This window comes from Anomaloglossus baeobatrachus, chromosome 2 (genome assembly GCF_048569485.1).
Source record: "Anomaloglossus baeobatrachus isolate aAnoBae1 chromosome 2, aAnoBae1.hap1, whole genome shotgun sequence".
Lineage (NCBI taxonomy): Eukaryota > Metazoa > Chordata > Amphibia > Anura > Aromobatidae > Anomaloglossus > Anomaloglossus baeobatrachus.
The window spans coordinates 249,672,679-249,689,425 of NC_134354.1; the positions used below are offsets into that span (position 1 = coordinate 249,672,679).

The 16,747-nt window shown below is 45.6% G+C and overlaps 1 protein-coding gene across 2 annotated transcripts in view; it reads right to left on the reverse strand.

Annotated features, from left to right (window-relative positions):
- Positions 1-238: 238 nt before the first annotated feature.
- Positions 239-16,747, reverse strand: part of TBC1D22B (TBC1 domain family member 22B) — a 92,824-nt gene continuing 76,315 nt past the window's right edge. The window contains exons 13-14 of one of the 2 annotated variants that reach the window (XR_012750158.1): positions 14,900-14,965; positions 2,364-2,450 (exon numbers count right to left, since the gene is read on the reverse strand). Coding sequence is in view for 1 of the 2 variants with exons in the window: in XM_075333710.1 (XP_075189825.1) it covers positions 2,322-2,450 (129 nt within the window). In the remaining variant the exon portion in view is untranslated. Of the gene's footprint in view, positions 2,451-14,899; positions 14,966-16,747 lie in introns of both variants that reach the window. The other variant, XM_075333710.1, reaches the window with a different exon arrangement.

Here is a 16,747-nt window from a genome sequence, read left to right on the forward strand (position 1 = left end):
GAGAAATATAGTACATTTCTATATGGAGGTATTTGCTAATATTATTACATCTACTACATATTGGAATAGAATCTTGGAGATGGGAATACCCCTTTAACCTTTTCTTTCATGTTCTTTGGGACTAATTTGCAATGGGCAGTTGTTTTATTCGCACTGGCATGTATCAACATAAAGCAAACAGTTCATATTATCCCTTAGACAAATAAATCATCAAAACAAAATCTTAAAAATAAGCAATCTTTTATTATAATGACCGAAATCCACTGTTTATGTAAGCTTCGGGTGTTAACCTTTATGCTGAATTAAAGGTGATGCAAGTTTTTATGCCAGTTATGGTATATATATCCATTACATGTATTAAAGAGGTTTCCGGTTTTCATTGTACATTGGAGAATAACTAAAGCACCACTACTTACCTGTTGCCACCTCTTCGCTGTTCCCAGTTCATCTTTGTTGACGTGGCTGCAGCACATCACTTCTGTGCGCAGCGGACGTATGCCATCTACATTACCAAGTCACTAAGGGTACTTTCACACTTGCGTTGTTTTCCTTCCGTTACAATCCGCCCTTTTGGGAACCAGCGGAATCCGTTAACGGATTCCGCTGTTTCCCATAGACTTGTATGGTTGACGGATTGTACCAAAAGTACCTGCATTGCTTTCGCTGGGCGACGCTCCGTTGCTTCCTCCCAGCGGGAGGAACGCAGCATGTAACGTTGTTTTGAGCAGCGGAATCCTATGGATTTCACTGCGCATGCTCTTTTTTTTTTTAAATCAGAAACTTTATTTTGGCTCGCGGTGACAGCGCTCAGCTGATCACCCGGCGGCCGGCTGCAGGGAGCGATCAGCTGATCACCCGGCGGCCGGCTACTGGGAGCGATCAGCTGATCACCCGGCGGCCGGCTACTGGGAGCGATCAGCTGATCACCCGGCGGCCGGCTGCAAGGAGCGATCAGCTGATCGTTCACAATAGTCTGCCGCCGGTAGAACTGTAAAAAAAAAAAAAAATCAAAACGGATTCTGTTGTTTTGCAGCATCCGTTCTGCCACTATATGCAACACATCCGTTGCATCCGTCACACAACGCAATGCAACGGATACCGTTCAACGCAAGTGTGAAACTAGCCTTAGGCCAGTGATCACATTCTGTTGACTTGATGTCAAAGTCAAGTTAGTAAAGTCTAATGAGGAACAGTGAATAGGCGGTACCAGAGCTGAAATGGGTTATTAAGACTGATATTTTCAAGCAGTTTTTGCCTTTGAGCCAACTTTCTTTAAAAACGGAAAACCCCTTTACGAAAATAAAATAAAAGTGCCATATTGCAAAGAAATGTATTCAAATAGTATGGATGTGTGTACTTTATTCATTGTCACAGTTGGATGGTCAATGAACAAAGGCATGCATTCCAGTCTGATAGGAAATTGCACTTCACTGAGCGCGAGTCTCCACTGCTTGAACCAAAATTGGGGAAGATAATCCTTCACTTTCCTTTCTCCAGTGGTTTTCAAACAATGGTGATTCCTTATGAACATGGGTACAAAAAGCACAAATGGAGTAGGCCACGGCAGAAACTGGCACTTGTTAGTCCACCTTGTCCACAACTGCAGTACCTCACGGAAATCACAGTACAAGTTTAAGCATCTAAGTAAATAAAAACCATTTATTTTGTTATACTTTTCTGCCATCTTTCTGATCTTCTGGTCAGTACCATGTACAGTGATATGTGCTCCAGTGAAGAATCCCGAAATATTCACATTTGCTGTTATGTCCTACTGGCTGTCCCTGAGTGATGCTCATACAATTCTTATGCACATTCAAGGGACTTAAGAAGCTGTAAGTAGTTGATGTGTCAGAGAAATGGAGGAGTCCCTGCTTTTGTGTTTGGTGGTGTCGGATATAACATTCAAAGTACCAAAACGTTTGCTTTGTGTTGGAGTGTCACTATTATTACTTAGTTAATAACCTTAAAATGCTGCACATTTTACACAGTAGCCACAATCTTCAACAAAGACAAAGCATATATGCCTGAATGAGATAAAGACAATCACATTTTACAAATAAATTTAAATTATGTACATTTCTATCCATATACATATACATATGAAAGTCTGCTAATATACAAATAATCTGTACAGGGTTGATCACAGGTTCAGTCATTAGTCTTTAAATAAACAGACATTGTACGCACTCACACACAAACGCTTAAAAAAAGTCCAAATGGAGTGAGTGAATAGTAATGCAGGAGGCACTGGTGCAAAAATGTTCACGCCTCTTCCTGGGAGCAGGATTTCTGGAGTGGAAAGCCATGGAGAAGAAGAAGTTTTATCGACGATAGTGGTTGGGAGCATCTGCAAACATGTATTTCAGTCTGTATGCTTCTGCCAAAAGAAGGCCAATTTCCTCATTGCCCCAGTGGATTGTAGGCAAGTTCTGAAGCAACATGAGTAATCCCTAAAAGAAAGAGAAAATTGTGAAGCAACATGAGTAATCCCTATAAGAAAGAAAATTGTGTAATCTAGATAAAAAACTGAAATGTAATTTTTTTCCCCGAATTAACTTGTAAAGGGGTTTTCTTAACTACAAGAGGAATTGTCACTTGCTCAAAAAATTAAGATAAATCCTGTGTAACAAATCCCTAATTCTCAAACACTTTTCCTTTGTGAGCTGCACCACTCTATTGCAAAGATATGTTGTTTTTGGAGAGCAGTATGTGAAATCTCTGCTTGCAGTTCAACTGAGTGTTCAAGCAGAGTCTTTTGTGTGTGGGGGGGTGCACTTTTAACCCTCCCAGATGCTGCTAATCATAACTCTGAGTCTGCCAAGCTGTGATAAACATGATGTGAATGGGAAGCAGAAACGACCATGCCCCTATCAACTGTAAGTAGAAATTTCACATATTGAGCTCCAAAAATAATAAATGTGAACATCTCTGCAATGGTGTCACTGAGCGCAAAAAGGAAAAAAGTAACAGAATCAGAGGAGCTCAGGGATATATATTTTTTTACTAATGTATTTTACTCAATTTATTTGAGCAAGTGTTGGGCGTTATATTTTAGCATATCCTGTGAATATGATATTGAATATCTACGGTAAGTTGCCTTTTTTTTCTTTTCCCTTTATCACTTTTCATCAGACTGTAATGGTGTATCTGAATGCTGGACCCAACTTTAGCAGGAGGAGTGGGAGGTTATTCTCCAGAGCAGGGGAATCCTTCCCTATCAGAGGAGTATATATTTTCTTAAAGGGGTATTCTCATCTCCAAGATCCTATCCCAATATGTAGTAGGTGAAATAATAATAATATTTGCAAATACCTCCAATTATAAATGAGTATAGTTCCCCTGATTCACTATGTCGCTTACCTCGTGCAGGCATTGCAGCTAAAGTATCGGTTATGACCAATAACTAACTGTCACTATATGAGTGGTTGTAACTAGAGATAAGCAGACCCGAACTCTAAAGTTCGATGTTCGTCCCAAACACAGACTTTACAGAAAAATCAGTGTTCGAGTTTGGAGTTCGGGTGCTTTACGTATGCAACTCACTCAAGCGAGCATTGCTGTGCTCAATCAGTGTTCTAAAATGTAGATTGTACAAACAACCTAAACAAACAAGAAAAACTTACCCTCCCCTGACCGGAGGGATTTGCAAAAAATATTATTATTACACCAACTACATATTGCAATAGGATCTTGGAGATAGGGAATAACCCTTTAAAGGGAACCAATCACCAGGATTTTCATATATAACCTAAAGCCAATGCTATTCTGGCACTATCAGGCTGATTCTATACATACCTGTAGTTGTCAGCTCAAATGTTTCGGTTTTGAAATCTAAAAAAGTAAAGTTTATAAGATCACCAGCTTCTTAAGTGACAGCAGCTGAGGATCAGATAATATATGGGGGGTTTTCATACTTATCCCCTCCTCCTGTTAGAATTAGCATAAGTATCATACAGTCGATTTAACTTTTCACTAGCAGGACCTGTGTGAGGTCAAACCCATGTCACCAGAAGGGGCGAGGCCTCAGCCAACAAAGCTGATACCAGGAAGCAACATTTTTCTGTTTGCTGAGGCCGCGCCCCTTCTGGTCACATGGGTATAATCTGAGCACAGGTCCTGCTAGTGAAAAGTTAAACTGATTGTATAATACTTAGGCCCTGTGCGCACACTGCGTTTTGTTTTACGTTTTTGCTGCAGAAATTTCTTGAGAAAATGGTTGTAATCTTTCTGCAGACATTCCCCAGCAAAACCTATGGAAAAAAAAAAAATAGCTGTGCGCATACTGCGGTTTTTTCTCATGAACATTCTTTCTGCAGAGTTTCTTGAGAAAAAGAATGTGCATGTCACTTCTTTTCTGCAGGTACCTGCGTTTTTTGCCATAGATAATGGTAAAAAAACGAAGAGACCAACCTGCGGAAAAAACACATCAAAAATGCGGTAAAAACGCATGCATTTTTCAGTGCGTTATTGGTGCGTTTTTTTAATGCAAGTGCGCTAATCTTTCAGACTCAAGAAATTTCTTGAGAAAAATCCTTTTTCTAGTGCGCACAGGGCCGTATGCTAATTCTAACAGGGGGAGGGGATAACTCTGAATACCCCCCAGATATTATCTGATCCTCAGCTGCTGTCACTCAAGAACCTGATGATTTTATAAACTTTACTTTCTTGGATTTCAAAACCTAAACATCCGAGCTGACCTCTACAGGTATGTATAGAATCAGCCTGATAGTGCCAGTATAGCACTAGCTCAAGGTTATATACGAAAATCCTGGGGATTGGTTCCCTTGAAATTTTTTTTTTTTTTTTTTTTTAGAAATATTTAGGTTAAGTAAATCTTTTAATTTGGTCATGCATGTAAAGATTTAGGCTGCTTTCACACATCCGTTTTTCGCCATGCGGCACAATTCGGTAAAAACCAGAAAGAATGGTTCCGGCGTTTATTGCCGCCGGATCTATTCTCTCCCCCAAAGACTTGTATTCGTGCCGGATTGTGCCGCATGGCCTTGCGTTGCATCCGGCTTTTGACGGATCCAGCGTAAATAGATGATTCCGGCGGCGATGGAACGCTGCTTGCAGCTTTTTTTGTCTCCGGCGAAAAACCGCAAGGCGCCGGATACGGTGCCGTGTGGCATGAGTTACAATGAAAGCCTACGGGCGCGATGGATCCGGTTTTTTGAACTGCGCATGCTTAATAGCACAACGGATCTGTCAAAAAAAGGAATGCATGGAAAAAACTGATTCAACGGATACGTTTTTTTGCTGGATCCGTTGCATCCGTTTTTTTGCCGGATTGTGCCGGACGGCAAACACCGGATGTGTGAAAGCAGCCTTAGCCATGTGATCCACAAACATATATTAGCAAAGGTTTGATTTATAGACAATAGCATAGACATTTCAATAAGTGAAAAAATCTTTGGCGAAAGGTTGGAATGAACACTAAAATTTGTTATTATAGTTGTAGACATAAATCGCTTTCCCTTTGCTTTTACAAGCCACATAGGAATTAATAACTTCCATCTGGATAGGACGTTTTCCTTTGCTGGTGTATGGCCAGCTTTAGAGCACATAGGGAATGTATCATCAAAAAATGAAGTAGTATTGAATAAGAGCCCTATTACAAATGTTTTGCGGTGTTTGTGACTATCCTGAAGTATTCCAGTTTGCACACTGGCCAATAGGGCACAGAGTCCCATAGTCCTGATGATGGCAGCTCACTTGTCAGCATTGCTGTAGATTGTTATAGAATACGTCTCTGGGATATTAGTGACAGCTCAATTCTACTCCTAGATGCCTAGATAAGCCAGGACAATAAACACCATGCTGAAAAAGCATACTCCCATTACACTTTGGTCTATGGAAGAAGGGCTGCTCCACCATCACTTCCTGAAGACTGTCCAAGTAACTCCTACAATATCACGTTATGCCTTCTATCCAGACAATGCAAGAATGCTACAGGGAAATTAATAAAAAAATAACTAAAAAATACCTAGAAAGAAGGGAATTTTGTTACTTACCGTAAATTCCTTTTCTTCTAGCTCTTATTGGGAGACCCAGACGATTGGGTGTATAGCACTGCCTCCGGAGGCCACACAAAGCAATTACACTAAAAAGTGTAAGGCCCCTCCCCTTCTGGCTATACACCCCCAGTGGGATCACTGGCTCACCAGTTTTAGTGCAAAAGCAAGAAGGAGGAAAGCCAATAACTGGTTTAAACAAATTCACTCCGAGTAACATCGGAGAACTGAAAACCGTTCAACATGAACAACATGTGTACCCGCAAACAAACCAAAAATCCCGAAGGACAACAGGGCGGGTGCTGGGTCTCCCAATAAGAGCTAGAAGAAAAGGAATTTACGGTAAGTAACAAAATTCCCTTCTTCTTCGGCGCTCTATTGGGAGACCCAGACGATTGGGACGTCCAAAAGCTGTCCCTGGGTGGGTAAAGAATACCTCATGTTAGAGCTGCAAGACAGCCCTCCCCTATAGGGAGGCAACTGCCGCCTGCAGGACTCTTCTACCTAGGCTGGCGTCCGCCGAAGCATAGGTATGCACCTGATAATGTTTGGTGAAAGTGTGCAGACTCGACCAGGTAGCTGCCTGGCACACCTGTTGAGCCGTAGCCTGGTGTCGCAATGCCCAGGACGCACCCACGGCTCTGGTAGAATGGGCCTTCAGCCCTGATGGAACCGGAAGCCCAGCAGAACGGTAGGCTTCAAGAATTGGTTCTTTGATCCATCGAGCCAGGGTGGCCTTAGAAGCCTGCGACCCTTTGCGCTTACCAGCGACAAGGACAAAGAGTGCATCCGAACGGCGCAGGGGCGCCGTGCGGGAAATGTAGATTCTGAGTGCTCTCACCAGATCTAACAAATGTAAATCCTTCTCATACCGATGAACTGCATGAGGACAAAACGAAGGCAAAGAGATATCCTGATTAAGATGAAAAGAGGATACCACCTTCGGGAGAAACTCCTGAATGGGGCGCAGCACTACCTTGTCCTGGTGGAAGACCAGGAAGGGAGCCTTGGAAGACAGCACTGCTAGTTCAGACACTCTCCGAAGAGATGTGATCGCTACCAGAAAAACCACTTTCTGTGATAGTCTAGAAAGTGAAACCTCCCTCAGAGGCTCGAAGGGCGGCTTCTGGAGGGCAATTAGTACCCTGTTCAGATCCCATGGATCTAACGGCCGCTTGTACGGGGGAACGATATGGCAAACCCCCTGTAGGAACGTGCGCACCTTAGAAAGTCGTGCTAGACGCTTCTGAAAAAAGACGGATAGCGCCGAGACTTGTCCTTTAAGGGAGCCGAGCGACAAACCTTTTTCTAACCCAGATTGCAGGAAAGAAAGAAAGGTAGGCAATGCAAATGGCCAGGGAGACACTCCCTGAGCAGAGCACCAGGATAAGAATATCCTCCACGTTCTGTGGTAGATCCTAGCAGACGTGGGTTTCCTAGCCTGTCTCATGGTGGCAACGACCCCTTGGGGTAAGCCTGAAGACGCTAGGATCCAGGACTCAATGGCCACACAGTCAGGTTCAGGGCCGCAGAATTCCGATGGAAAAAAGGCCCTTGAGACAGTAAGTCTGGTCGGTCTGGTAGTGCCCACGGTTGGCCCACCGTGAGATGCCACAGATCCGGATACCACGCCCTCCTCGGCCAGTCTGGAGCGACGAGTATGACGCGGCTGCAGTCGGATCTGATCTTGCGTAGCACTCTGGGCAAGAGTGCCAGAGGTGGAAACACATAAGGGAGCCGGAACTGCGACCAATCCTGCACTAGGGCGTCTGCCGCCAGCGCTCTTTGATCGCGAGACCGTGCCATGAAGGTTGGGACCTTGTTGTTGTGCCGTGATGCCATTAGGTCGACGTCCGGCACCCCCCAGCGGCGACAGATTTCCTGAAACACGTCTGGGTGAAGGGACCATTCCCCTGCGTCCATGCCCTGGCGACTGAGGAAGTCTGCTTCCCAGTTTTCTACGCCGGAGATGTGAACTGCGGATATGGTGGAGGCCGTGGCTTCCACCCACATCAGAATCCGCCGGACTTCCTGGAAGGCTTGCCGACTGCGTGTCCCCCCTTGGTGGTTGATGTATGCCACCGCTGTGGAGTTGTCCGACTGAATTCGGATCTGCCTTCCTTCCAGCCACTGCTGGAAGGCTAGTAGGGCAAGATACACTGCTCTGATTTCCAGAACATTGATCTGGAGGGTGGACTCCTGCTGAGTCCACGTACCCTGAGCCCTGTGGTGGAGAAATACTGCTCCCCACCCTGACAGACTCGCGTCTGTCGTGACCACCGCCCAAGACGGTGGTAGGAAGGATCTTCCCTGTGATAATGAGGTGGGAAGAAGCCACCACTGCAGAGAGTCTTTGGCCCTCTGGGAAAGGGAGACTTTCCTGTCCAGGGATGTTGACTTCCCGTCCCATTGGCGGAGAATGTCCCATTGAAGTGGACGCAGATGAAACTGCGCAAACGGAACCGCCTCTATTGCCGCCACCATCTTCCCGAGGAAGTGCATGAGGCGTCTTAAGGAGTGCGACTGACTGTGAAGGAGAGCCTGCACCCCAGTCTGTAGTGACCTCTGCTTGTCCAGCGGAAGCTTCACTATCGCTGAGAGAGTATGAAACTCCATGCCAAGATACGTTAGTGATTGGGTCGGTGACAGATTTGACTTTGGGAAGTTGATGATCCACCCGAACGCCTGGAGAGCCTCCAGTGCAACACTCAGGCTGAGTTGGCATGCCTCTTGAGAGGGTGCCTTGACCAGTAGATCGTCCAAGTAAGGGATCACAGAGTGTCCGTGAGAGTGCAAGACTGCTACCACTGCTGCCATGACCTTGGTGAACACCCGAGGGGCTGTCGCCAGACCAAATGGCAGAGCTACGAACTGAAGATGGTCGTCTCCTATCACGAAGCGTAGAAAGCGTTGGTGCTCTGTAGCAATCGGCACGTGGAGATAAGCATCTTTGATGTCTATTGATGCTAGGAAATCTCCTTGAGACATTGAGGCAATGACTGAGCGGAGGGATTCCATCCGGAACCGCCTGGCGTTCACATGCTTGTTGAGCAGTTTTAGGTCCAGAACAGGACGGAAGGAGCCGTCCTTTTTTGGAACCACAAAGAGATTGGAGTAAAATCCTCGCCCCCGTTCCTGAGGGGGGACAGGGATCACGACTCCTTCTGCTCTTAGAGAGTCCACCGCCTGCAGCAGGGCATCTGCTCGGTTGGGGTGTGGGGAGGTTCTGAAGAACCGAAGTGGAGGCCGAGAACTGAACTCGATTCTGTACCCGCGAGACAAAATGTCTATTACCCACCGGTCTTTGACCTATGACAGCCAAATGTCGCAAAAGCGGGAGAGCCTGCCACCGACCGAGGATGCGGAGGGAGGAGGCCGAAAGTCATGAGGTAGCCGCTTTGGAAGCGGTTCCTCCATTTGCTTTCCTGGGGCGTGAGTGAGCCCGCCAGGAATCTGAGCTCCCTTGTTCTTTCTGAGTCCTTTTGGACGAGGAGAATTGGGCCTTGCCCGAGCCTCGAAAGGACCGAAACCTCGACTGCCACTTTTTCTGTTGAGGTTTACTTGCTCTGGGCTGTGGTAAGGAAGAGTCCTTACCCTTGGACTGTTTTATGATTTCAGCCAATGGCTCACCAAACAGTCTGTCTCTAGATAATGGCAAGCTGGTTAAGCATTTTTTGGAACCAGCATCAGCTTTCCAGTCCTTTAACCACAAGGCTCTGCGCAAAACCACAGAATTGGCGGACGCCATAGCGGTACGGCTCGTAGATTCTAGGACAGCATTGATAGCATAGGTCGCAAACGCAGACATTTGCGAAGTTAGGGACGCCACTTGCGGCACTGCTGGATGTATGATAGCATCCACCTGTGCTAAACCAGCTGAAATAGCTTGGAGTGCCCACACGGCCGCGAATGCTGGAGCAAACGACGCGCCGATAGCTTCATAGACAGATTTCAACCAAAGGTCCATCTGTCTGTCATTGGCATCTTTAAGTGAAGCGCCATCCTCTACTGCGACTATGGATCTAGCCGCAAGCCTGGAGATTGGGGGATCCACCTTTGGACACTGGGTCCAGCGTTTGGCCACCTCAGAGGGAAAAGGATAACGGGTATCCTTAGAACGTTTAGAGAAACGCTTGTCTGGATGAGCGTCGTGTTTCTGGATCGATTCTCTGAAGTCAGAGTGGTCCAAAAAAGCACTTAATTTACGCTTGGGATACAGGAAATGGAACTTCTCCTGCTGTGCAGCTGCCTCCTCTGCAGAAGGGGCTGGGGGAGAAATATCCAACAGTCTATTAATTGCCGATATAAGGTCATTAACCATGGCGTCACCATCAGGAGCATCCAGATTGAGAGGGGCCTCAGGATTAGAATCCTGATCACCGTCCTCAGTCTCATCACATAGAGACTCTTCTCGCTGAGACCCTGAGCAGTGTGACGTGGAGGGTCTTTCCCAGCGAGCACGCTTAGGCTGCCTGGGACTGTCATCTGAGTCAGAGACTTCAGCCTGTGATGCTTGAGACCCCCTTGAAGTACGGATTAGTTCCAACTGAGGGGGACCGGAGAGCATAGACACAGCAGTGTCCATGGTCTGAGTAGCTGGCCTGGACTGCAAGGTCTCCAGGATTTTAGTCATAGTCACAGACATTTTATCAGCAAAAACTGCAAAGTCTGTCCCCGTCACCGGGGCAGGGTTCACAGGCGTCTCTGCCTGGGCCACTACCACCATAGGCTCTGGCTGCCGAAGTGCCACTGGGACTGAACATTGCACACAATGTGAGTCATTGGAGCCTGCCGGTAGATTAGCCCCACATGCAGTACAAACAGTGTACACAGCCTGTGCCTTGGCACCCTTGCGTTTTGCGGATGACATGTTGCTGCCTCCTCAGAGCAGTACAGGGTGTCCAGCCAAGAAGCGACCTTACAGTGCACTTATAAATATATATATATATGGTACCAAGAAAAAAGTACACCAATATATCACTGAGGCACTAGAGGGGCCAGCACTACTGTGCTGCTTACCGCCCGCTTAGGAGCGGTGTGTGATCGCCAGAAATCCCTCTAGTCTGGGTCTCCCAGAGCCTGCTGCCTTTCCCCAGCCAGACCGCATGTGTAATGGCTGCCGGCGTCCTTGTGGAGAGGGGGGGCGGGCCCTGGGCGTACACCGACGAAGAGCGGGAAGTCTGCTTCCCCCTGTGCCTAGTGAGAGGGCTGGAGCATGTAAATAAAGCTCCAGCCCTCGGCGCTGCCAATTGAGCAGCGTCTCTCCCCTACCCTGATTGACAGGGTGGGGGCGGGAACGAAGCGGCGCTAGGCCGCAGAAGCCGGGGGCTAAAGTTAGAAGCGCCGCCGCCGTAAAAGCGCGGTCGGCGCAAAGTCCCCGGCGCACCACAAGTCGCAGCTGCGCCGCCGCTCCAGGAGCGGTCGGCGCAGTAGTTCCCAACATAAAACGTCACTCAGCAAAGCTGCAGTGACCTAACCCCAGCGCACAGCGCTACTGTCCCCGGCGCACTATAACGCTCAGCAAGCCTTGAGAGTGTCCGTGCCTGCCGGGGACACAGAGTACCTGAGAGTTGCAGGGCCTTGTCCCTGAACGGCACTCCCGCTCCCAATCCAGCAGGTTCTCTGGGTCTGTGGATGGAGCCCGGCCTCAGGGCTTGGAGGCCGGCAAGATCCCACTTCCACAGAGCCCCCAGGGGATGTGGAAGGAAAACAGCATGTGGGCTCCAGCCTCTGTACCAGCAATAGGTACCTCAACCTTACAAGCACCACCACGGGTGAGAAGGGAGCATGCTGGGGGCCCCATATGGGCCCTCTTTTCTTCCATCCGATATAGCCAGCAGCTACTGCTGACTACACACAGTGGAGCTATGCGTGGATGTCTGACCTCCTTCGCACAAAGCAGAAAACTGGTGAGCCAGTGATCCCACTGGGGGTGTATAGCCAGAAGGGGAGGGGCCTTACACTTTTTAGTGTAATTGCTTTGTGTGGCCTCCGGAGGCAGTGCTATACACCCAATCGTCTGGGTCTCCCAATAGAGCGCCGAAGAAATTTTAAACATCGAACACATTCATTATCTTTTATATACTTATAAACTAAAAAATGAAATGAGACATTCCCTCTAATATTTCATGACTTACCGAAGATCTGTCACCTGATTTTAGAATAAAACTGCACACACTATTAAATGATTATCACATAAATCTCAGATTTGTATACTTGTTCTTACGTTAAGACCCATGCCAGAATGGTAGACTATTCCTTCTGGAAAAATATTTGGGCTTTTCAGATAAAGAAAATGTTATCCCAGCTAAAAACTACAAGGCAATGTTCACAGGTTGCTGTTATGATTCATGACCGAGGAGGATCAAAAAATGCAGAAACCCAAAAAGTAACCAGACCTAATCCTGACACACAACTAGAAGTAGCCATGGGACGAACCTAGTCGTCTCAACACAGCCGGAGAACTAAATATTCTTACAGATAGAAATATAAGAAAAGCTAATCTGCCTCGGAGCAGTCCCCAAAGATATAGATAGCCCCCCACATGTAAAGACTACGGTGATATAGAAAAACACAATACAAAGCTAGAAAACAGATTCAGCAAAGATGAGGCCCAAACTTTCTTTATAGGAAAGGATAGGAAAGAGCACTGTCTGCAGGTAATCTCAGCACGCCTGACATGGAAAAACCCTGAGACCACACGGCCTCTCCCCACTATATCAGTACTCTGATGCTACTGGGATCCAAAAACACCAATATAGATGAGGGACTGAATTTAATAATAAGCATGACAAAACACAATACATTGCAGAATCATGGAGCTAAATATACAGACATTCCTATCAGGGAATTATCCAATTCCACCAGATACTCCACACAGACAAAACAGGAATCAAGCAATAGTATCAAAACAGAAAAAACAACAAGAAAGTGGAAACAATAAGCAGAGGTACAAAGACCATCTTATCTTGAGAAGAGTTCTGGTAGAGAGCAGGGCTGGTTTCAGAATGTCCTTAACACACAGGAAATCAATTGAGCACCGGCAAGTAACAGTAGAAAACTACTCAGCTATATAACCCAATCTGAAAGGCCTGTTTGCCAGTCCTCCACAGGTGTGTGGCTCTCATTCCACAAGTCAACTGCACCGCCAGCACTTACCACAAGAGGGAGCCCCAAACTGGAAAATATATTTACAGCAGGTTGCGCCTTTGCAACAGTTTTTTGTTTTTTTTTAGCAGTGTTTTATATCTAAATTAATAGATGCTTTTTACATTACAAGTAAAAGCTTTGAGAATGCAGAAATCTCATGCACACGATTGTTTTGTTTTTGGCAAACTGCAGTGTTTTTGAAAACTGCAGCGTGTCAATATGTTCAGTGCTTTTGGAGCGTCGTTTAACCATAGAAAGCAATGAGGAAGTGCAAAAATGCTGCAAAAATGCCACCATGTGTTTTTGGCGAATAAAAATAACTTTATTAAACATGTACTGTAGACAAATGAGACATAATCTGTACTAAAAACGCAGCAAAAATGCAACAAAACCTGCTTTTTGGAAGCAATTTTTTTACTGCAGAGAGAGCAGGTGTTTCTTTCAGAAAAAAAGTTGCAAAAAAGCAATGTGTGAACATAGCCCGATAGTTCAGGAATCCAGTGTGTTTATGAGCCCAACTGAAGCCTTATGTCCACTACTTACAGCACATCAGAATAGGCCCCAGTGTGTTGCACTGGTTGGCAGCAACCATGACATTCTGTCAGAGCCAGAGGACATATGATGTACCTCCTCCGCTGCTGGGGAAATCTCACTGCTCTGTACAAGCTATACTGAAAGGAGCTAATCAGTAAGCCTAGATGGAAGGAGACAGAGATAAGCTCAATAAAGAGAATCTGTCACAGGGACACTATGTAATCTGACCAGCATAATGTAGGAGCAGAGAGCCTGATTCTAGTGATGTCCCTTACTGGGCTGTTTGGTATAGGTTCAATAAAAACATAGTTATATCAGATCATCACTAGAGGACAAGCTGCCTCATGTCTCCTAGTCTAACCCCGCCACTGATTAGCAACCTTCTCTCAATGGACAAAAAAAAGCTGTCAGTCAGGGGTGTGGGCAGGGTTACACACAACTCAGATTTCTGAGCACTACAAAATCTGCAGGAGAGAAATAATGGCTATCAAAACTACTGCACCCAGTAAGCTAAGTGACACATTGCTGGAATCAGGGTCCCTGCCCCTACATCATGCTACTGCTCTCAGATGGGGTAGCAAAAATCTGCTGACAGATTCCCTTTAATTCAGTGAAGTATGGAAAAGATTCAAATGGGATTATACATACATTCTGGCATGGATTTTCAACATACGGCAAGTACAATAGCCTCAACCAGTGTAAGAGATCTATTTCAAGTATACCTACAGTTTCAGAAGAAATTGATGATAATCATTTTTCAAAATCACTATTAGCGTTTTTTTTGCGGATAACCTGCAGCACGGACCGCCTGACGTCCTGCTTGACACTCTTCACTACTGTCTCTAGTGTGGAGTGAGGGTTGTGAAATCCTATGAGGTTTGCTTCCACACTAAAGATGGTAGCCTTGCAGTAAGTACAAAACGCTGCTTAGGATAGCGGAGACTTGGGGCGGTCTGTGCAGTGGGATATTAACAAAAGCGCTAAGAGAATTATTTAAAAAAATAATTATACCGCAATGTCCTGAACTGTAATCATTCTTCTTGTGCAGCTGTAGGTACGCTTTATTAATGTGCACAACTTGGATTCTGAACTCAGATGACCGAATCTTAAAGGTTCAGATAAAGAAGGCATTTATATGTACCATAGCTTCCTCTAAGCGTAACTAGCAATTCCTACAAGCAAAGATGGAAGAGTTCCCATACCTTGACATTACTGAAGGTAGTGCAATATATTATGCTCTTTTATCAGCCATTTCAGACTGCATTGTCCTTCAATGTGAATACAAACAAGAAATCAGAGAAGTCATGTTGCATTTGAAGTTCAATGGGAAATCTAGAACTGTTAATAATCAACAAATATTTGTAGATTTTAGGGTGTTTTAAAGGAATTTCTATTATTATTTTACAGGGAGTCTATCGCAGGCACAACTGATCCACCGCCATTCAGTTATTCCATGTTCACATGTAACAAATGTGTAAAGGCATACTAGGAAAACCAAGTAATATTCTGGCATATGCTAATTATCATGTGTGACTGCTTTCTGCTCCACAGGGATGCGCAGTGAAGTCTGGTGCATGGTGATAATGCTGATAAACCATTCCTACATTCTGTAGGAGGAGTCAGATTCTCCGGCTGCGGTCTGTGCTCTCCTGCCATTGGCAGCACTAGATTTTTGATTTCAGAAAAAAGTTAAAGTGCACCTATGACTCCAACATATTCCAACAAACTGATTGTGACAACCACTGTGCGATGGAGAGCAACTACCGCTACCAATATAACAAATATATTCTGTTTACAGAGGCTGGTCTGGAACAAGATATGAAATAATGAAAAGATTAGTCTCTTGTTCGTGTTTCTCTGCAGCATGTGTATTATACACATAGGGGGTGGTGTAAAGCTGGGTTTACACACTGAGACTTTCTAGCGATCCAACCTGCGATCTCAACCTAGCCGGGATCGCTACAAAGTCTCTGGTGAGCTGTCAAACAGGCAAACCTGGCCAACGACGCAACAGCGATCCGGACCTGCAGAGCGACCTAGCTGGTTGCTGGGGACGTGTCAAAGCTGCTATTTGAAAGGGAAGTCGCTGTAAAGTCCCCTTTACACACTGAAACTTTCTAGCGATGCATGCTGCACAGCGGGAAACAAAGGACCTAGGAATGGTCCTGAACGATTTGTAGTGATCACAACTTCACAGCAGGGGCAAGGTCGCTGATAGGTTTCACACACTGCAATGTCGCTGGGGAGGTCGCTGTAACGTCACAAAACCGGTGACGTTACAGCGATGTCGTTTGCGATGTTGCAGTGTGTAAAGCCACCTTAAGACTGGAATCACACACCAGGCTTAATGAAGCGCTCGCTGGAGTGCACTGACCTGATTCATTAAGACTCAGGAGTGTCTGATATCCAACATGTGCTGTCACCGGGAATTTACAACATTTCCAGAGTAAGTTGGGAACTCAGCTACATCATTAAAACACATACATCTCAGCCTAAACACACTCAGCGACATCATCAAAGCACATACAGCTCAGCTACATCAAAATACACACAGCTCAGCTACATCATCAAAGCACAAACAGCTCAGATACATCAAAATACACACAGCTCAGCTACATCATCAAAGCACAAACAGCTCAGATACATCAAAATACACACAGCTCAGCTACATCAAAATACACACATTCAGCAACATCATCAAAGCACATACAGCTCAGCTACATCCAAATACACAGCTCAGCAACAACATCAAAGCACATACAGCTCAGCTACATCAAAATACACACGGCTCAGCTACATCAAAATACACACATTCAGCGACATCATCAAAGCACATACAGCTCAGCTACATCAAAATACACACAGCTCAGCAACAATACACTTAGCTACATCATCAAAGCACATACAGCTTAGCTACAAGACGCTCAGCTACATATCATTAAAACACATATACACACACACACACATATACACACACACACACACACACACACCTCAGCTACAACACACTAAGCTACATAATCAAAAACACACACAACTCAGCTACATCA